Source organism: Artemia sp. Qi Xiang Cuo, chromosome 2 (genome assembly GCF_049724085.1).
Source record: "Artemia sp. Qi Xiang Cuo chromosome 2, ASM4972408v1, whole genome shotgun sequence".
Taxonomy (NCBI): domain Eukaryota; kingdom Metazoa; phylum Arthropoda; class Branchiopoda; order Anostraca; family Artemiidae; genus Artemia; species Artemia sp. Qi Xiang Cuo.
This window is the reverse complement of record NC_142795.1, coordinates 51,728,196-51,751,264: the sequence shown is the minus strand read 5'-3', so window position 1 is coordinate 51,751,264 and position 23,069 is coordinate 51,728,196. Positions and strand designations below refer to the sequence as shown.

The window sequence follows — 23,069 nt, the reverse complement described above, 5'->3', positions numbered from 1 at the left end:
AAAGTCGTAGAATAGCACGAGAAGGAACATAGCGTCGTGGAATAGCTTGGGAAGGAACATAGCGTCGGCAAAGTATAAGGTACTACTCTCCTATTGGAGGGTAATAAACCCCCCTCTCACGCCCACCATTCCTCCAAACACATCCAATCAAAATTTTCAGTGATCCATTTTCTTCAAAATGTTATGAAGTTCTGGAAATTAGGTCTTTCAGAATGACACCCCCCCCCCCAGCCCTCAGGGCAATGTTTTCAAGTTATGCCCTTGGGGCATATAAGATTTTTATTGAAAGTTTTGTCGTAAAAACTTCAAAAGGGCTCATTTGATTGGAAATTGAAAGGGCTAGGGCCATTTTTAATGGTTGAAAGTGATTGGAGAGCGACTACCGCCCCTCTCACGCCCACCATTTCATCAAACACATACAATCAAATTTTGGGATAGCCATTTTGTTTAACGTGGTTGAAAGTTCTGGAAATTCGATCTTAGAGGATGATAACCACCCTAACATACCTTAGGGTAAGGGTTGTAATTTATGCCCTGGGGGCATGTAAGGTGTTAATAGAAAGCGTTGTCGTTTCCAAAAGGGCTCATTCGATTGGAAATCGAAAGGCCTAGAGCCCTTTTTAATAGTCGAAAGTGATTAGAAGGCTTGACATTCTTGCAGTAAAGATCGATGTGGGTGTAATTTAATTATTTTTTGTTGTCGTTCAGACCAGGGCACTTCGTATCGAAGGAGTTGTCGTGGGAGCCTCGAAAATGGCTCATTCGATTGAAAATAGAAAGGGCTAATCCCCTTTTTAATAGTCGAAAGTGATTGGAGGGCAACTAATCCCCCTTCCATTTGCCCATTATGTTTAAAAACTAAATGTTGCCTTAAGATTAAATCACAATGCTCTGTGTTAATGCTAATTCCCAATAAGGCATCTCACCAGTATCACAAGAACGACTGAGAGTATAATGTTCAAACTTTTGGGGCCACTTCTTCTCTGAAAATTTAACCAAATCAAACTAGTGTAAGTGTATCCAAGCTATTAAAGAAAGTAAAAAGATTTTTTTGCGAATGTTATCAATTATTTCATTTCAGGTCAAGTAGAGGAGGTATGACACTGAATTAAACACTACTGTTTGTGTCCAGATTTTTAAAAGGGTGTATGTTGTTAAAAATTGCTTAAAAATTTTTTCCAGTACACAAATAGCAAGCAGGACAACAAATTCTTAAAAAAAACGAACAGATTTTATGTATTATTTTCTTATTCTCTGAAAAGATAATGTCAATATAAAACGAACAGAAATCAATTACGACATCCTGTTCCACAAAATAAGTTTTTCAAAGAAAAGTAAAGAACTCTATTAAACTAAAAATGAGCAAAAATAAAATCAAATAATCTACCGAGCGTGAAACTACCACAAATCAGCATCGATGAATAAATGAAACCCAAAACGAACAGAAATTACAATAAATAACCGAGTCAAACTCAAAACGAGCAGAAATTAACACGAGTTGGGTTCGAAACCCCTATACCTTCCCAAGGCCACAACATAATTTGCACTTTACTGAAAAATACAAATGAATGTGCATTGTCAGTTTAATATACATATAATGATACTTAGTCATCAAAATGTTAGTATCAATTGATTTGTTAAATTTATAAAAGTAAACACATTTATATTTTTTTCAGTAAAATGCAAATTTTGTTCTGGTCTTGGGAAGGCATAGGGGTTTTGTACCCAACTTAAGTTAATTTCTACTCGTTTTGAGTTTAACTCGGTTAATTATTGCAATTTCTGTTCGTTTTTTGTTTCATTTGTTTATGGATGCTGATTGTGGTAGTTTCACGGTTGGTAGATTATTTGATTCTATTTTTGCTCATTTTTTGTTTAATGGAGTTTTTTACTTTTCTTTGAAAAACTTATTTTGTGAAAAAATTTTTTTATTAATTAATAATAAAGACAGCTTAAATGATTTTTATTAAAGTTTTAAAGGTGAGTTTAGATATGCGATGTAAACTCTAATATTATCAAAGTTAGTGACTGAATCAAATTTTTAGATTCTTTTTTTCATATTTCAAATATTTATAATTGTGAAAATAAATATTGTTCAGAAGTAAATTCTGGTTACCTCTTGAACGGCTCATTTGGTTACGGATCGCTTGAGCTAGAAACTTTATTACGATCCCGTATTTTTAAGTGACCAAAAACAAAAGAAGTTCTACCAGGGTTGTATATTTTTCTTCTAGATGCTTAAAAGAGTTATCTATGCTATTAGTTTGTTATTGTTGTTCTGTTTGTAATTGCGAAAGTAACTTTTACTATCTGTGGATGTTTGTTCCCGTTTGCCCTACTTACTTGCTCCAGTTGATTCGACATGCGTGGAATTTTTTTTATCCTTTACAAAAACCGATACCCCTCATTGTTGGGTGTATTTGGGTGAGAGGAATATTTAGTGAATGCCAAGATACGTCTACGATTTCAATTCAAGATTTATGGTCTCTGTATGCGTAGGTTAAAGCTGCCTCAACACTTCCCAGGGCCTTGGTACCGGTGTACTTATTAATGAATTGTTAATTAATGATATCATGAATGACATTTAGCAATTCTGTGGGTTTACAGACATCGTCGGAATTATTGCTTAATCCTTTTTATAAAGCAAGGAAAAATGTAACTTTTATCTGACGCAACCGAGTTATAAACTTCAAGCAACCGGTTTTTTATCATGGGCGGAGTAAGAATTTCGGCTTCACAAACCATTTTCGGAGACAGTAGTTCCTAACAGACGTCTGTTAACTCTCTTATTGATTAGTTCAGTTGGAAGAAAAAGTTAAATCAATTTGAATGAAACAATGGTCATTATTCAAAATATCGTGTCGGTGAGTAGCTTTACTTAAATAAATTGACCTATTGTAAAGAAGCTGTTATTGTCATGGGCGTAGGCTGGGGGGGCGGCTGCCCCCCCCCCTAGACCTTCAAATTTACATTAGATATGGCTGAAAAAGCAGATGGTTTGGAAAAAACAGTTGATAAAACTCCATCACACTATCGACTGCCCCCCCTAGACAATATGCTGCCTACGCCCATGGTTATTCTATAATAGCAAAACAGCGCAGATGTGATTACGCTCATACAGTTTATGCGGTAATCACGAACATGTGCTAGTATTTATAAAATTTAGCTCGAGGCCAGAATATTCTTAAGTGTTTTTTATTCATTAACATTTTTTCATGGGACCCTGCAAGCCGATAATGATAAGGGGAACTTTTGGTAAATTTTTGGCAGTTCATATTATTGACTTAGGAATAAAGTAAACATACCACTCAATACTTTTTTTTATGCTCTTTACAAATATAATAATCGCTTCTATTGGAAATTCAAATTTACCCACCCCAACCCCCTAATATGCTAATGTATACCCTGAATTGTAACCACATAAAGAAGTTATCAACACAATTATTGAAAAGTGGTTAAAAACGTATAACTGTATAGGGTATGTTCACTTTATTTGTAAGTCAATAATATGAACTGCCAAAAATTTACAGAAACAAATTCCGACTATATATTTGGATATCAGGGGGATGGGGGTAAAGTACAGCATATATTAAATACGTAACCTAACCTGGTAAATTTTTCGCAGTTCATATTATTGACTTTAAGAATAAAGTAAACATACCACTCGATGCCTTTTTTATGCTCTTTCCAAATATAATAGGCTAATCATTTTTGTCGGAAATGAATTTTACCCCCACTCCTATATATACCAACTCAGGGTATATATTTGGGTAAATTTCTACGAAATCATATTATTGAGTTAGGACTAAAGTGAATACACCATTCGATGCCTTTTTTGGTAAAATTCTACTTAAGCTACTTTTGGCTATCTTGGAAAGGAGTTTGGTTAGGAAAATGAAACTTTCAGGGATAGATCTACAGGCTAAAGTATGTCCAGGGAAGGTATTCTGAAGTATCTAACTTCACTTTTTTTCCCTCTAGAGGGTCCTGAGCTTTGGTGGCCTTTAAAATCTGTGTGTTATAAGCGTAAAACCTTGTAATATAGATCTTCTGCTTCAAATGAAGTCTAACAAAATTGTTTTCAGCTTCACAACTTTGCTCAATTCTGATTTATAGAGTTTTAAAGATATGCAAATACATTTCCTAAATTTTGAAAATTAACATTGATATGGCTTAAAATACTACTCAAATAACAGAATTGCATTTTCAGAACTAAAGCCAGAGAAAAAGAATCTTATAACTGAAAATTAAGGTAAAATGTTGTTTTGTCAAAACTTCAGTAGGTATAGACCTGTCATGTAGGCAAATTTCAGGATCCTCTAGAGGGAGAAGGAGAGGAGATAAGTACTTCAAAATACCTTCCCAGGACATATTTTAGCCTGTAGACCCATCCCTGACAGTTTCATTTTCCTAACCTCACCCCTTTCCAAGATATGTAAAAGTAACTAAAGTAGAATTCTACCCCTTTTTTTATGCTGATTACAAATATAATAAGAATTTCTCTCGGAAATGAATTTCAGCCCCCCCCCCTATATCGGCTATACCAAACCCAACCTCACCTACCCCTGAAGGGGCATATATAGGGGGGAGGGCTGAAACATCTTTCCGATAGAAACGATTATTATATTCTTAATAAGCATAAAAAAAGGCATCAAATGGTGTATTAACTTTTGTCCTAATTCAATAATATGATTTCGTAGAACTTTACCGATATTTGCACATTAGGGGTGGGGGGGGGTGCTGGTAAAGTTTAAACTTACCTTTCATTTACATCAGAAATAAAATTTATCCCCCCCCCTATTGTGTAACCCCTAATATATACCCTGAATTGGTATATATAGGGGCGGGGGTAAAATTCATTTCTGACAAAATTATTCTTATATTTGAAAAGAGCATAAAAAAGGTATCGAGTGGTATGTTTACTTTATTCGTAAGTCAATAATATGAAGTGCGGAAAATTTACCACCTAACCTAACCTAGGTACCTTTCCCTCCCTAATCCCCAAAAAAATAGTTTAAATATTGTAAACGCAATGACAAACCACGGTTTGCGATCGGATTCTCTATTGACAGATACCTGTTTGACTAGTTTCTTTTATCATCTATCGTGCTTGTGTTACAGATAAAAGAACAGTACCTTCATCTTTTCAATGAAAATACTGAAAAAAGGTAGGCTATTTTCAAAATCTAGGGGGGGGAGGAAATTAGTCCGTGCTCCTCCCTCCACTGAATTGGTGCCACTGTCTTCCTAATGGGGCTAGATACAGCCATACATTTTTTTGCTGATTTTGGTGTTTCACATTATTTTTGTGCTTATTTCTCATCGAAACTTTCGGTTGGCTACTTGTCAGTTAGCTGGAACACACGCGACAAGAACCGCATATGGAATCTCAAAGATCCTAATGAAAATATATAGCCCAATTTTTTTCTAAATTAAATAAAAAAACAAGTTTTTTTTAACTGAAAGTAAGGAGCGACATTAAAACTCAAAACGAACAGAAATTATTCCGTATATGAAAGGGGCTGTCCCCTCCTCAACACCTCGATGTTTACGCTAAAGTTTTTTATTGTTTAAAAAAAAAGAGCTTTGAGAAAGTCAAACTTTAGCGCAAAGATTAGGGCGGTGAAAAGGGGGCAGCCTCTTCAATATATGGAATAATTTTTGCCAGTTTTGTTTTAGCGTCGCTCCTTACTTTCAGTTAAAAAAACTTGTTTTTTTATTTAATTTTTGAACGTTTTTGAATATATGCAGGTCTTGATCTTGGCTCACCGTACATGAATAATTAAAACAAAATTTGCATATTAATTTACTTTTATTTGGTTAAATGGCTTTCTCGAAAGTTGTTTAATTATATTTACGAAGGTTTTTATTAGTAATAAATATACGTAACTTACGAATTAAGTTACGTAACGAACTTCTATATTCATATATTTTTAATACGTATATTAGGGGGTTCGAATTTTGTTCCAATTCTTTAAAAATAACAGCTTAATCACAAAGGCCGTTAATTAGAATAAATAGCTCTTATGAAAGTACTAAAAAATATTTGGCTTAAGGAGCGAGGTATTGACTAGGGGGTGAGCTCAATCATATAGGCTATGTAATATTTTTTGTTCGTTTAAAGTTTTGATTTTGCTGCTGTTGCAGTTGAAAAACTTGTTTTTTTATATTTAATTTCTGATCTTTTTTTAAATAATGCTGGGAAGTCCGGCGTCCCCTTCATAGCAATGACCCTTCCCCCATGAAAACCACCCCCCCCTTAACCAGGAAAAATCTCCCCTGAAAACGTCTGGATACTTCCCAATAACCAATACTATATGTTAACATTGGGTAAAGTTCATAACTTCCAGCCCTCCCCCCCCGGGAACTTCGGGGGATTAAGTCATCCTAAAAGACATACTTATAATATTTTCGAACATGCTGAACAAAATGGCTATCTCAAAATTTTGATCAGGTGACTGGGAAAAAAATGAGCGTGGGAGGGGGCCTAGTTGCCCTCCATTTTTTGGTCACTTAAAAAGGGCACTAGAACTTTTAATTTTCATTCCAATGAGCCCTCCTACGATATTCTAGGACCACTGGGTCGCTACGATCACCCCTGGGAAAAAAAAAAACAAAAAAACAAGCACCCGTGATCTTTCTTCTGGCAAAAAATGCAAAATTCCACATTTTTGTAGATAGGAGCTTGAAACCTCTACAGTAGGGTTCTCTGATACGCGGAATATGACGGTGTGATTTTCATTAAGGTTCTATAACTTTTAGGGGGTCTTTCTCCGTTTTTTCAAAATTAGCCAAATTTTCTCAGGCTTGTAACTTTTGATGGTTAGACTATACTTGATGAAACTTATATATTAAAAATCAGCATTAAAATTTGATTCTTTTGATGTATCTATTTGTATCAAAATACCGTTTTATAGAGTTTCGGTTGCCATTGAGCCGGTTCGCTCCTTACTTACAGTTCGTTACCACGAACTGTTTGACTATTATATTTTCATCATATTTTGTTCTATTTCATTAGCATTAACCAAACTTCTCTTCCCGCGTGTGTTCCAGCTAACCAATAAGTACCAAACTTTCTTCATTATGCCCAATTAAGTCAATTTGAAACAATAAGCAACTAAGTCAGCAATATTTTGTATAAAGTCAAACCTAGAGCTATGTTAATCCACATTAGGAGTGGACTGGGATGCCATTGTTAGGGCAGTGAATATTATATTTGCTAAGAGCATTGAATGGTGTATTTTCTTATTCTATCTGATTTGGTCATACGCCATAAATTAACTGGCTCTGAACTCAAGGCTGAAAGTTTCATTTGCCTGGCTCAACCACTTTCCAAGATAGCAAAAACTCAATAACCTTGCCCCCCCCCCCAGTTAAAAATGTTTAGCTATATTCCCAGGAATATATAATACCATATGGTATTAAAATGTTTAGCATCGTTTTAGAGATTCATTTTCAAATAGCCTATTGTAGGGATGTGACCGTGTTCCCCTTGTCAACCCCTCCCCCTAATTGAATTTAGATCCATACTTGCAAACTCCTCCAAGAAATGTCAGTTCTATCTAAAAATACCGTACGATATATTTGACTAAAATACAACAAACTTTTTCAGTTGACGCGTATTTTTTGTCTTCCCCGGACGGGGCAATCAGCCCCCCCCCCTTCCCCTAGGTGTCCCCTATCAATATCCATGGGTAAGCCAGGTAGACTGTGCCATGTCTGCTAAGATTCTTGGAAAATAGAGCATAATTATTTTCTGGACCGCTCCGCTGCTTACAAACGTGTGGCAAAACAAAAACGAGTTTCTTAAGCAGCAATATTCTAAGTAAGCGCATGCAAACTGATTATTTCTGCAGTCGTCTTTGTTTGACAACCACTCTTCCTCCAGCAATTTTTGGCTATCTGCGCTCATGCTTTTTTTGAAGATCCATATTTTATTGCATGATCCAAATTTTGCCCTTTTTTGGCAGGTTTTATGAAATCTAAATTTGTACCGGTCTTAAAAAAAAAGATGCAATGGATACCCCCTTTAGAAGAGGTTTGAGAATTTAGGCCTATAAGTTGTAATTCTGTCTCTGAAGAGAAATCTCCTGGTACCCCTGTTCTAGTGTACCAGAATGGGAATGCGCATCTAGAGCCGTTCATAGGGTTAGTGGTGTCTGGGGAAAAATTAATTACAGCGCCTCCCTCCTGACCAAATCGAAGTGGGAATTTTGATAAAAATGTGCACCCCCCCCAGCTTCGACTTGGTCGTCTCCGCCCCCTTGACGGCTCTGTGTGTCTCGAGGAATCCTAGCTACAATGCCTATTTAACCATCCTGGTTGCAACGCGTTTTAGAATATCTGCCGCAAACTTTCTGAAATGACTTGAAGTTGAAAATGTAAGTTAACACAAAACCCATAGTCACTTAAAATTTCCAAAAGAAGAGACAAGTCGTGACACATCATTGTCAAACAGTTCGTAGTAACGAACTGTAAGTAAGTAGCCCAATCGCAACTGTAAGTAAGACTCAGCCCAATCGTAACCGAAACTCTAAAAACACAATTTTGGTAACAGTTGATACATCAGAAGAATTGGCTTTTATGCTTATTCCAAATATACAAAATTCAGTAAGTTTAATGTTTCCCATCTAAAGCTACGATCCTGAGAAAATTTACTTGTTCTCTTTTTTCGGCACTTAAGTATTAAACGTACTCTTTTATATACTGCTAAAGAAGCCAAGTTTGGTTAATGCTAATGAAATAAAATTAAATAGGAGGACTATATAATAGTTTAGAAACCAATTTGGGATATATATTTGCACATTAGGGGGTGGGGTTGGGGGCAAAGCTTACTATATATTAACGTTCATTTTAGATCACCCGTTTCACTCAATTCCACTCTAACAACTGTTTTATGAGCGGGTATTTTGGGCTATATATTTGCACATTAGGGGTGGGGGGGGGGGGGGTGCAAAGCATACGATATATTAACATTCATTTTAGATCACCCGTTTCACTCAATTCCACTCTAACAACTGTTTTATGATCGGGTATCTGTCCCGGTAACTGTCGCGTCTCCAGTTTGACATTCCATATACAGTATATAAAAGAGTACGTTTAATACTTAAGTTTTGTTCTTTAATTTACGCAAGAATGAACGGTGAACATCTAAATTCTGACTTCTGGAAATTTGCTGCATTTTAGAGCAAATGTATTGGATTTAAACCAGTTAGAAAAAAATGTCCTGGAATTCCGACTGAAAAAATAAGTTTGACAGATATAAAGGTTGGAGAAAAATATACTGAACCTGGTACAAATGTACCAACCATCGCAACACTGCCTTTGATATGATTTCTAAGTTTTTAGGGTGTTTGCGCAGACCGTCAGTGGGAGATAGTTATGCCCTCTGGAAAAGGCAAAAAATGCACATGAGGTACACAATATTGAAATATTATAGAAAAAAATGCCATTTTTGAAAAAAATACCTTTGCCCCTTCCCACATCTTGGAAAATTTCAGCGGGGGCTTGTGACAGAGAGCACGAAAAACAAATTAAAAATGAACATAAAGTGGTTTGGAAGCTTTTTGTTTTAAGATTGTTTGCAAAATTGGATGCTTTACAATATTTTTTACAATGTAGATTGCAAATTGATAAGATAAGATCAGATTTATTCATAATCAATTAATCATACAAGAAAATACATTGTGCTAATCCCCCAAAGGCTCCTAGGCCTGTAGTAGATTGTAGTAAATGTAGTAGGCCTAGGTAAATTGTACGAATTTACCCTAGTTTAAACTTCAGACAATGACAAAAATAAGCGCAAAAAAGCAATAGAATCACTATTTTCATTTGTGTGAATCTACGAGGTTGCATGTTTTGTGAATATTTATCCCTTAAATATAGTCTTCCTTTCCTTAATGGGGACTGTGCCCACCCGTACATTCATTGATTTTCAATAAGTTTCCGGAGTGTTCTTTATTCTCTAGTTGTATCTGACTGTCATTTCAGCAAATCTTAAAACCCTCAAGACTCTTTATAACTCAACAGCTATGTAGGAGGTGTTAGCTGGGATTTCGGATTTTACGCCAGATGAGTCTTGCATCTGTTTTAGCTTGTTACAAGACATTAGTTTCGCGTTCGCTTTAGATAGTCTTTTGTACTCTTTAAGGAACGGAAATGTAAGTCGTTGTATTACACGAATAAAGCTTTCAGGAATGGATCTGCTTCCCACGTAAAAGTCAGGAAGGTGTCTTCTATGATAGTTCTTATTTTCCCTCCTTTCCTTCTTCTAAGGGCTATTAACAAATTCTTTTGAGACAAAACTATTTAGTTTCAATTTTAGGAGCTACCTAAAATCCGTTAGACTGCAGCTTTGCGCCATTTTTTGCATTTTTCACCCCCCCCCCCCAAAAAAAAAAAATTGTGCACGTTTCTGGAGCTATGAGGCTAAACCAACCAGAATTTCGATAATACCTTACCTAAGAGGGTTTGGAAGTGGTCCCTCCCAGAAATTGTAATTTTAACAAAAATATGATTCTAGAAAAAGGAAACAAACGCCAGTATAGGTGGTGCTAAAGGGGGAGGGGTGATCCTTCTTAAATTAAAGACAATCAAAAGCGTATATCATGCAGGCTACGGGATTTCTTGAAATTATGTTTTAAATTAGAATTATCTTCATTCCCTCCCCCCTTCAAGTAAAATCTTACGAAAGCCAAACAAAATCTGGTTCATGCCGATGAGAAATTCTCGCATGATTCGATTTTAGATTCAAATAATTGCCAGCATCCCTACCTTTCTGCTAAAGAGTTGGTAGTGAGTAAGGCGTGCGTCGATGCTGAAGTGAAGGGGCGTATAATCGAAACTTTAAAGAGCAGAATTTTGATAACGATTAATATATAAAAAGAATGGGCTTTTTTATGCTGATATAAAGTATGTAAGACTCATTAATTTTAATCTTACCCGTCAATCTACGAACCTGAGAAAATTTGCCTGTTTTTCGAAAAAGGGCTGAATCACCCCAAAAAGACAAGTGATGTTGATGAACATATCAAAGAACCCTTCTGCAGAGATTTCAAATCTACAAAATTCGGAATTTTTTAATTTTTTTTTGTGAGGAAAGATCAAGGATGCGCCTTTATTCGTTTTTCTTCTCTTTCTTCTTCCCAGGGGTGATAGTATCTGACCGATGATCCTAGTTGATTGGGGGAGGGTTCATTCGAACCAAAATTAAGCGCTATTTTGAAGTGACTAATAAGTTTGTGCCAAGGAAAAGTGGTATTCTCTGCCATTTTGTGGCTTCAAACTACGGTTTTATCTCAGAGAGGACTATATTGCTATCGATTCCAAATTCTGAGATAGCCAAATCGATTTAAAAGTATCCAAGAACTATACATATTGAGCTTCCGAGTTACAGAGGAACAAATGCCGTATGGTGGCGCAGATGCCTAAAAGAGCGCATTTTCCTGCACAAACTTTCAAACTTTCAATGAGCTTTCAAATAGATACAGAAAGAAGTATGGGGAGGGTAGAAATTAATCTCATCTTTCTTCAGTTAGTCTAAGCCTGAATATGGGTGGTGGTACCTCCCTTTTATAGCAGAAAAATGTTTCTGGCATTTACTTTAAAGCTTCATTTAACAAAACGGATTTGCTTTATATTTCATAAAATTATATACAGGGATGCGTAAGTGCGCATTGGCTATTATGAAAAAGGGGCAGTGGGTCATTTTGGAGGTGATTAGGGGGGACACAGATGCTAAAAGAGCGCAATTTAATGCCTAAATATCCTAGCTCTCATTGGGACTTAGATAAGCAGATAAGTATAGAATGATTTTTGGGGAGGGTGGATGGAGACTTATATCTAATGCATCTTGGTTCCTGAAAAATTTTTGGTCTACGCCTTTAATGTTAGTACTAGAGAGGGTAATAGTGGCCCTCCCTTTGCGGCAGTCATTTTCTATGTATCACAAAATATTACATTCACATGTCTACCGGTACAGAGGTGGAAAAAATGAGGGGGAGGGGCATCATGATCCTTGCCAGAAAGTTTCTTAGGGGGATGGCAATGTCCTACCAAGACCTTAGTTTTCGGAAATTTTAAATGGTAATATTTATCTTTTCTTATTTATGTAAAGTACTTCGATTATTTTAAACTTATATATAAACATGCGAAAACCCTGTTGTAGAGGTATTGATGGCTTCAGCTGTGTAGAAGATCAAAAGTCACGCAGAATTTCCTTCCGTATAAACAATAATTTCCGTCCCCCCGAAATTCTGTAGTAAAAACTGATTTAAGAACTTCTTCAACAAAACTATAGTTCATCCAAAATTTTACCAAATACTCAAGTTTTGTCCAGAAATACAATTCAATATTTTAATTCTTAAACAGAAAAACTGAAAAAGTGAGATGCTACCAATCAATTTACAGTCATTTAAATATACAATTTACCAGAAAGAAATCTGAAGTTTTATGGGGCCGGTAGCCCACACTATTTATTTGTTAGACCTGGGTAGGATTTGAAAAACGGTCAGAAATCAAATAAAAAAAATTGTTCAACTGAAAGTAAGGAGAAACATTAAAAATGAAAACGAGAAGAACTTGATCCTTGTCTGAGAGGGGCTTCTCCCTTCTCTACCCCTCGCTCTTTACGCTAAGGTTTTACTTTTTTCCAATTCTTTAAGAATAGCAGGTGAAACACAAGAGCTGTTGAATTGTAATAATAAGCTTTTTAAAGGACTAAAAATCTTCAGCGTAAAGAGAGAGGAGTTGAGGAGGGTGTGGCCCCCTCAGATAGAGATTTATTTAATTTCGTTTAAATTTTAATGTTGCTCCTTACTCTCAGTTGAAAACTCTTCTTTTTTTATTTAATTAACAATAAAGACCTGTTTTTCTTATTTCCCCGGAATTGCTGGCAGTAAGTCAAGTTTTTTTTTCAAAAAAGTTGCGTTTCATTTTTTTTTCTAAGCATGAAATTAACCCGTGGAGAAAAAAATTTTTCGGCAGGTCCTTCGGCAGTTTACCTGCTGAGTTGCATCATTATTGACTAGAGAAAAGTCAGATGAAATCAGGGTTTTACCCGTTAGTACAATTGAGAAGCTTTCAAAGCATTATTAGCTGCTTAATACCAATTCATACCGGTTTTATGTATCTTGACGTCATTGCAGTTAATTCTTTAAACGTAGTATTTTTTCAGCTAAATTTTGATTAAGGTATCCATAATTTTTTCTTCTACTAAGGTTACCTTCTTTTTAATTATTCTACTTTGCCACAATAATGAGAATAGCCTATACTTTGACTCGACGCGGGAGAAAGACCCCTTAGACCCCCCCTTCCTGAGATCCTTGTATTTTTATGATTCCCCTTTATCGTTTCCATTTTGTTTGTATGTGTTCCCTATTTTTCGCAGTTTTGTCTATTCCTTACATTCTAAATATATTCACCTGTTAGTGCCTGCCAATATTATGCATTCATTCATGTAAAGACTTTGCTGGTTGTTCTACCGAGTCAGGGCTTAGGTTGTTTTCTCAGTGAGTCATTACTTATTTTCTGCTTGCACCGAGTTAGTCTACGCCTTGAACTTGCCGTGCAGTGTTTCCACTTCTCCCGATTATTCGGGAGATCTACCGAATTTCTAATCCATCTCCCGACAAAAAAACAAGATACCAAATCTTCCGAAAATCTCCTGAAAACTTAATCCCCGGAAAATTTTACTTTGCGGTCATTCTTTGTTGTATTTTTTTTTACTTGGCCTTGGTCTGTGGTCTTTTAGGGATTTTCCTTAACGTCCCAGACAATTGAGGCTGCGCGATTGGAATTTATTGGCATATGTATGAACATTGCCCATTATCTATTCCACAGTGGTTGCATTGATTTTCTGTTTTTGATCATTTAAACACCTTCAAGGTTTGTAATTAGCTAATTATTTTCAATTCATAAACTAGCCACAGGTGTCGGCTAGTACCAGGAAGATGGGAACTAGCACTATGTGGGTTCAAATTTATCCAAAGTTACTACAAATTTAAAGAAATATGACAAAAATCAGACTTTGTCTACAGTTGCTCTGTAGAACTGAAGGGGTTTGCATTAAATGATCCAGTACAAGATACAGAGACAAAAATTGCAGCATTTTGAAAACAATTTACCATTTTTGCTGGTTAACTATTTAGTCCCATTTCTGAAAAATATGCCGCATAAGAATGTTGCTGATAAAACAAGACTGGGTAAGCAGAAAGTGACGAATATAGTCCATCAGGGCCTATCAGTGTATTATAAAACATAAAATCGCGAAGAAAGGATGAAAACGAGGACAAGTAACAGCCAGTGAAAAAATGGAATTAGTTTTATTGAACCCGAAAAAACTAAGTCACTAAACCCACCCACCCGTGGCCCATACTTAAGACGCTACTCATTGTCAGGCTGGTCGAGAAGTGCCACTGACAAAGAGTGGCGGGAACATTTCGATAATACCAATGATGATGAGACAGTGACTCTGACAGCCGTCGATTATTGGAAATTGGCTTTGAGTACGAGGGACCACCGTGGAGACCAAACTTAGCAAAGTTTGTACATTACTTGTTTTCCTTGCCGTTTTCGAACTTAGCTTCAGAAAGACTACTCAAGGAAGTAAAGACAGACAGAAGGAATCGTTTGGTAACAGTAACTTTGGCTCCCACAATTCAGACGAAACTTGGAATGAAATGAGCTGGAGTTACAGTAGACACACTGACGGTTAATCAGCCCCTGAGAAAGAGGCTAAAAGGAGTAGTAGCGTCTGCCAGCACAGCTGAGTTACTGCATGATCAGAGTGGACGGCTCACAAAAAGAAGTCATGCGATAGGCACATTATGAATGTAATGCGGTATATCTGTCAGAAAGTTTTGCTATTTTTTTTTCCAGTTATATGAATACTATTGAGCTGTGACTTTGCGTTTTCTCTTTATCATTTGTGAATAACTGGGGATGGTGGTAAAAACAAATTATCCGCTTAACTCAGACTCAATGGTCAAAGGCCTGGTGTCCGCAATTCGTCCAGATTTTCTGTCCCGTTCTGAACTTAGCGGGCTGTCGTGTGGAGCCTGAAAGGGCGAGAAAAAGTAAGGGTCGATGAAGAAAAATGTCTTAATTAAACAGCTTTAGAGTCTGAATGAAATATGACTGCACTTAGTTTCAAAATTCAATACATTTAAAGCTTCTGGCTGCTTCCTTTTGTCATGTTTGACAAATTTGATCGATAAATTTTCTTTCCGGAATTGCAGCTGGCTCAAGTAAATCTGCTCTCTGAACTTTTAGAATGTGGCACTTTATTTGCAAATCGCTTGAACACCTCCAAAAACTTAATACAAAATAAAAAGATTCTTACTGAAAATTCTACCGAATCCTGAGATCCATCTCCCGATTTTCTCCCAAATCCTGAGAGCCATCTCCCGATTTTCTCCCAAAAATTGTCAAGATTTACAGGTTTTTTGAAAAGATAAGTGGAAACACTGTTGCCGTGTTAAATCGCCAAACATCCGACTCTTACCAGTTTTAATCCCATGTTCTTCTGTATGAAGTAGGTTGCGATCGAACGTTTATTACATATAATTGTTTAAATTCAGGCTTATTCAAATCTAAATAATGTACAAATAGCTAGACCCTAAAGTCAAAATGAGTATATTTATGAACAGCCATGCTGTCATTCCATCTTGAAAATGGCACCCATTGAAAACTATAAAGAACTTGAAGAGTCAAAATTTACCCCAAAAAGTCAAAATTTCACGGGGCCGTTGGTTTCGATTTGGGACGTTCGGTACAGTTTCTAAAGTTTTCACAGTGTGCAAGCGTACTGGTCAAAATAATGAGACCGGGAGGTTGCACAAATGAAACCTGTAGACCACATTCGACACCCTAATCTTAGCATATCAGAGAGCCCTAGTGTAGATATTTGAAGCCCCAATCCAAGAAAATGCTGCATTTTTTATTTATTCCAAGAAGGATGATCACAGACGAGGGTTTATTTATTTGTCTTTTTCTCAGGGGTAGGCTAATCGTATCAAACCAGTGGTCCTAGAATAACTGGAGAAACTCGTTTGTGGAAATAAACTGAAAGTCTTAGTGCCCTTTGTAAGTAGCAATAACGATTGTGTCACAGAAAAGCGATTTTTTCTGCCATTTTGTCACGCAAAACAACGAATCTGGCCCAAAGAGGGCCAAAACCCTTTTGAGACTTTCGGTGGATTCAAAATTATCGAAATACTTTTTTAAAGGTTCCCAGTTTGAGAGGCAGTAATGCCATGTGGGTGTCATTCTTTCCTAAACATGTCCATAGTCTACACAAAATAAACGGTTAATTATTTTAAAGCTTCATTTAAGCAAGTTGATTCATTTGAGGCTCCATACAATTATGTACAATTGTATGCTAATGGCGTATCAGTTATTATGGAGGAGGGCCAATGGATCTTTGTTTTGGTGTGGGAAAGAGTTTGCCTCAAGCCTCAAAAGTCTATTTTTTATGCCAAAATCTCTTAAACGGACCCTTCCGTCTGAGCCGAGCGCAAATTCCTACATTAAGCCGTTAGATTAATATAGAAGGAGATTAGAAGGGGAGGGAGAAATTAATATCTAATCTCCCTTCATTCCCAGGAATATGTAATCCCATATGACAGTGGTTCTCAAACTTCTTTCCACACTGTACCCCTTTTTACCCACAAAACATTTCCTTACCAACATTCTCAGTTACTGGTACTAAATAAACTGTAGCTAAAATATAAATAAAATTGGCAGTACTAGAGTTAAATGGATACTTTTTTTTGTTGGCTGGCCGCGTACCCCCTAAAATTTTTTGCGTACCCCCAAAGGGTACGCGTACCACGGTTTGAGAACCACTACCATATGTTATTAAAAATGAACAAAATTTAAATAAACAAAGCATGTTTTTTTTTCAAATTAAAATTAAAAACAGAATTACAATTTAAAACGAACAGGCATAAACCCTTATTTGAGGGTACTGCCCTCTCCTTAATCCCCCGCTATTTACGCTAAAGTTTGACCTTTTGTCCCCACTGCTTAAGCAGTGGGGAGGAGTGCTTGGGCACTGAACGGCTACTCAATTACAAGGGTTATTGGAATGGTATTCTAAAAATGATTATTGCAAATTATAAGGGAAACAAACATAGTTAATGGGTAAGTGTAAACGTTCTATTTACGGGTTGCCTTTTTAAAATATTTAAACTGAAAACATTATTTTTTAAAGCAAATTAACTTCAATAAGCTCTTCCATTCTTGAGGTATTAAAAAGAAGAATTTTTTATCCCATTTCAATTGCCCTAGCGCTTAATGACTAATCGTTCTTAAAGCATTGGGGACAAAAGTCTTAGCTTATGATGATCATTCCACCCTTTCATTTTAGTTTAAAAAATCTCAATGTGTTCGGTTAAGGGGGAAAAAGTCCATATTTTGTTCTTTAGTCAAATAGGAGATAAAAATGCTTAAACAAATTTGTAATTATTTTTATTATTATGTGACTTGTACTATGAAAAAAATGTCCTCGCCTGAAAGTCTAATATAGAATAGAATAGAATTTATTGACACAAAAGCCCAAAGGGCCGTGGTCACAAGAATAAAGACACTTTCATACAAGCATAAATTGGCGCAAAACTATAATCTAAGCTAGTGAAATATCACCCTCATCCCTAATCTTCAAAAAAAATAAACCTTACTCTATGTTCTATACCCATCGTCAGGAACCTTCCGAATCTCTTTATACCTCCCATATCTTTCCTTGCTAATAAATGTATTATCTCATCTCTCTCCCAAGCATCAACCCCAAACAATTCTTTCCTTAAATCTTTTAATTCACTACACTTCCACACAAAATGAACCAAATCTTCCTCTTTCCCGCACATGGGACAGAAGTAAGGACCAGAAACTTGCCTAACCCCTTCCAGATACTTCCTTCTCTCACCTACTTGTAACCCATCTGACCTAACACAAATAATCAACCTTTATTGCCTCTTTTGAAGCCCCGCATTAAAATACCATTCTTCTCCCCACTGCTCCTTAGCCTTTGCATTTAACTCCAGTGATCGGGTCACATTCACTCGCGCATGCCACACCTGGATCTCATGGTCCCTTAACCTCTCGCTGACCCTATGTGCAACTGCTCCTTCCTTAAATCCAATCCCTAGCCCACCATTCCATAGCTCTGAAAATCCACAATCTTCCAATATCTTCTTTATTTGAGATGGCCACGTATCACTCTTTGGGATCCTCAGAGTTTCTAAATATGCTGCTTTTGTTATCCTTACTCTGGGCATACTCAGGATTTTCTCCCATTGTCTTATCATCCCTACTAGCCTATCACTTCTTAACGAAAATAAACATAAGATCTCCTCTCAATACTAAACTATTCGTTGAGAAATGTAGCCTAAAACTCTCTTAAAATACTGAAGCTGAATCTTCTCCATCGTCTCACCAGCTATGTATCCCCAAACTTAAGACACATAATGTATAGCAAATACAATCTTTACTTGAAATATATGTTTATTCATCTTCATGCTCTGTATGTTCGCCAGATGGCTAGCAGTAATAGCATAGGTACAAGACTTACCTTTAGCAAGACTTAGTTTCAGTTACTTTCCAAACTTGCCATTTGACAAAAACTTACATCCTAAACACGTAAACTCATCCCTACAATCTAAATCTATTCCCTCCCATTTTACTCTATCCCTACTTGTAATCTTACCCCCTTTTCTAAAAACCATTACTACCGACTTCTTTACATTCAGACTTAGTTGTTTCCTATCTAATATAATACTTAGTTCTATCCAACAAGAACTGTAAATCCTCTCTAGACTTCGCCACTTGTGCCAGGTCATCTGCGAACATCAGCATGCATAGTTCACAGACATCTAATGACACTATTGGGGCTCCTTGCCCTAATGGTGTTTCCTCCACTATGAAGTAGCAATAATAATATGCAAATAAAATGGCATTAAAATTGGATTTTGAAAATTAAAAAGAATTTATCAGTCTTGAAAAATGTAGCCAATATAAAAACATGAAGTGCGATGTTTTCTGAGGTAACTTATCTCTACGAGGTAATAATATTTGTAAGTAAATAGATCAAATTTGTTAGAAGAAAGTTTGTTGACCCGTGCGCAGAAGTGCGGCAAACGTTAGAAGAGGAAAGTCTTAATTTTATCTTAAACTTCCTTTTTAATGACTAGAATATGGGCCATTACATAAAATCGACTGCTTTAGGTTTGAAAGTTTTTTACGCAGTCAAATAGTGAACAGAAATGGTCATATAAGTCCCGAAACTGCCTCTTTTTATCTGAATTTTCATTGTCAGAAAGAAGAAAGAAAGTCGAATGACTGCTGAATGATTAAAAATAAAAATTGGACTTGATATCTTTCGATTTCCGACAGGCGTCAATATAGATCTGAAATCAACTAAAAACAGGAACTATATTTGTGCTACGTTGGAAAAAATTAGTTTGCTAAACTTTTTGCTTAACTAACGCCTCAGTTTTCTTGTTTAATAAAATTCAAAATAAACTATTTTGTGCTGATTCATTGGCATTCCTGCTCACATTGCTACTTAGGTTTTCTTCCCCTAAAAAGACCCAGAAAAAAATTGGTACTTGTTAAATATCCCGACCAGACTCAAGAAGTCTTTTATCTGTTTAAAATTGGTTTCTCTGTTTGCATTCGGAGAAAATTACCTTAGGCTCAGTGACATAAACTACTATATAGGTAGATTTTAATTAAATATTTAATATAGGAGTTGGTAATTTGGTTAGGTTTGGTATTTAAGACAATGCGTTCTCGACGGCATGCTTCCATAATTCTTTGCTGTAGTTTCCATAATTTTGCTACTTAAGTATTATATTTTCATCATATTTTAGCATATTTCATTATGATTAACCTAACCTTACTTCTCGAGTATAGTCGGGATATATAACAAGTACGGAAAAATTTTGAAAATGACATTACGACGCCCATAATTTGAACCTGCAAACCCACTTTTATAAGTATTTGTCCATCCGAGGATATCACAGGCCCACCCTCTAATTTTGCTTTGTAAAATTTCTGAACTCTCTTTGGAATTTGTAAAATCTTTTTTTGGCAACAACCTCTGAATGGCAATAACTACCCCATTAAGAATATCCAAAGTGACATTAGTTACAAATACTATGACGATGTTGGATGCATGGTTTTAAAGTATCAATACGTGTTGAAGTTGCCAGTCTTTCTTTTCTTTTCCGTTTTACCAGTTTTACGTCTTTTATACCCGAGCCAAACCCACTTGCCAGTTAATTCTGATTGGTTGAACTCTTTGAGCCCTCCTCGTTAGCTTCTGTCACGTGAACTTTTGGCATTGCGGTATCTCCTGTCAAACTGTTCCAAGAGCCATAAAAATAGAAATTCTATCCACTCCTCCAAATTCTTGCTTGTGGCATTAGTCCTGTCTGAGATCTATGCAAACGTATGCATTATTCTTGAAAAGTCGTCTCTTAGGGAGAAAAAATGGTTGTTCATATTGAGTTGAAGGTTTGTTTATTTGTTCTATTCTATTTGGTTTATTTAAGCGTTTTTTCGCTGGGAAAAAGCTCAAAGGGTACAACGCTGCTGTCCTTAGTGTAAAGTGATTTTGACAGAAAACCCAGTTCTGAGGAGTAATAGCATTGCTGAGGCTGTCTATTTTATCTAATTAAGGTTCATTTTATTTGATTTTGAGTTACTTATGAGTGAATTGCCACTTCTTATAAAGGAATAAGGTTGAAAACATCACACATGTATTTTATTCTAAGTACGGCAGACTTGTTTATGACTTGCGTTTATTGAAATTTCTGAAAAGTAAAATCTCAACAATTCCGACACTTTTTCTCTACAAAAAGATGCCCTAGCTTTGTTTATTTTGTTCAATTTATGTCGATTTATATCGCTTTACAGACAGGCTAGCTAAAAATCTCTTGACTAATGAGGTTCTTGGTTGACAGTAAGCTCTAACGAGATACCATTCTTCGGGGTCTTAGGGGGTTTAGGAGTCAGTGAAGTAAGACTTATTAACAGTTCTTTTTTTTATTCAAAAAAAAAAAAAATCAGCTTAACTTGGAAAATGATCTTTGCCAAAAATTAATTTTTCAGAAATTTCGTAAACAAATTTGGAATGCAATTTCTGATTCATTTTTGTCCTATACCATAATATATTCTCGCTACACGCTTCCCTTTCTCCCATGGGTATGGCGCAACTGGCCAATCTAGTGTCGAAAATAATATTCCTATATATGATAATATATAAATAATATTATTTTTTAGCTTACCCCCCCCCTCTATGTATCTCTAAAATCCTGTCTTTCTACCCTGTGTCAAATTTCTTATTATTAAAGACTAATATGTAATCTAAAAAGCCAATAGGAAGCCAAGAAAAACCCAAAAGACCGTAAAGTTTTTGTTAGGACTTTCGAATTTTCCCCTTAAAAATGAAATTGAACCCTTTGGGGTGTACTCTCCGCGCAGGTCACTTTGGTGTTGAGACTTTTAGTTTAAAACATTGCTGTTATATCATGGTTGAACCTAGTAAAGAGCAAACTAAGGCCCATAGTAACCGGAAGTTTGAAAAACGCTTTTAGAAGAAAAAAAAACTGCGTAGTGGAAAAAATTTGGATTTGAAGATGATGCAGGAATGGTAAATACCATATAGGTTTAGCCGTATAGTGTGCCTTTAGTTCAAAAACGAATTTTCGAGGATCTTGGAAAAAGAGCATAAAAACCTCGAAAATGGCTACGAATCAAAAAATAAAAATGTACCACTGCAATCTGCATTGTTGAAAACCTTAATCCCCCACCTCAATGACCAGAAAAATCACTTTTTTTGCGTTTGTAACGCTGATGTGTCTCCTTTTTTCCGTTTCTTTTTTCCTGCGGTTGATTGAATTAAATTTACAATACTCAGTGCTCCTTTTAAGAACTAAAGTGGTCGTCCCACAGCAAAGTTGTGGTTTCTGCCAATTGTTTCTTTAAAGCATCATCTTTTTTTGCCAAAAGAAGACCAAAATGCCGGGGAATACCGATTCCAGGATAGCCAATCGATTTTTCATAGTCTGAAACCCTTAAACCAGATGTTTTGACCCCTCCCCCATCTCGAAAAACAAGAGAAATCGTTTTTTGCATGGTTAGCAGTGGTTTGTCCTTTTTTCTTTTTATTCTCGCCAAGACTTGACAGCTACTGCAAGATCGTAGAGAGATGTTTAACGGTTCCTATAGAAGCTGCTGCTCATATTTACGTGCGTTTCATAAATTTGTGTTGATAACTCCATTTAAAGTGCCACACGGTACCAAAAATGACGCTTTGGTGCCGCTTCTGGAGTGGAAAGGCTGGGAAGTATAACACGGGTACTATTGCAATTTCCAGGGTCGAAAACCCTTATCTGGAAGTTTAAAGTCTCTCTTACTCTCCCTCCCACCCTTGTTATTAAGTGAAAACTGAAAACGTATTTAAAAAAATAATACCTAATAGAAAAATATTTATTTATTTTCCCTTCTATGGAAATAACTGAATTTTTCGTGTATAGCTTGGCAAAGATAACATAACCAAAACGTCATAACATAACCATCGGACTCCTTACCAATGTGAAAAATTTGCACATATATCATGTGAAAGCTTGAGGGAGGTAGGAAGAAAAATATATATTTAATGCCCTATTGTAACAAAAAGATGCTGTTGACTTTTTAGTTTCATCGCCTTAGTTAGAAAAAAAAAATTCTAAGTTAATTGTGTATATTTAAAAAAAAACTTCAACGAATCTAAAAAGCAAAGTTTTCTTATGGAAGTAAGGTGCGAAGTCGGAACTTAACACCAACAAAATGGTTACTTCGCAGATTATGCAACAATTATCTACAAAAATAGCTCGAATAAACGGACTTTTAAAGCAGTTCGTTGTAACGAACTGTAAGAAGTGACCCGGCTCAATAGTAAGTGAAACTCTAAAAAACGGAATATTGATACCAATAGATACATCAGAAGAGTTAAACTCTTATGCTGAATTCAAATATATAAGTTTCATCAAGTTACGTGCCTGAAAAAATTTGTTAAAGTTACGCTA

At 36.0% G+C, this 23,069-nt stretch overlaps 1 protein-coding gene across 3 annotated transcripts in view; it reads left to right on the top strand.

Moving 5' to 3' along the window:
• The first annotated feature begins 2,756 nt into the window (after positions 1 to 2,756).
• LOC148955356 (sodium- and chloride-dependent glycine transporter 1-like) overlaps positions 2,757 to 23,069 on the top strand; it is a 100,536-nt gene continuing 80,223 nt past the window's right edge. For 2 of the 3 annotated variants that reach the window (XM_089101753.1, XM_089101760.1), the window contains exon 1: positions 2,757 to 2,864. In XM_089101753.1, the coding sequence (XP_088957879.1) occupies positions 2,838 to 2,864 (27 nt within the window). In that variant the 5' untranslated portion in view covers positions 2,757 to 2,837. Of the gene's footprint in view, positions 2,865 to 20,387; positions 20,515 to 23,069 lie in introns of those variants that run through there. The other variant, XM_089101758.1, reaches the window with a different exon arrangement.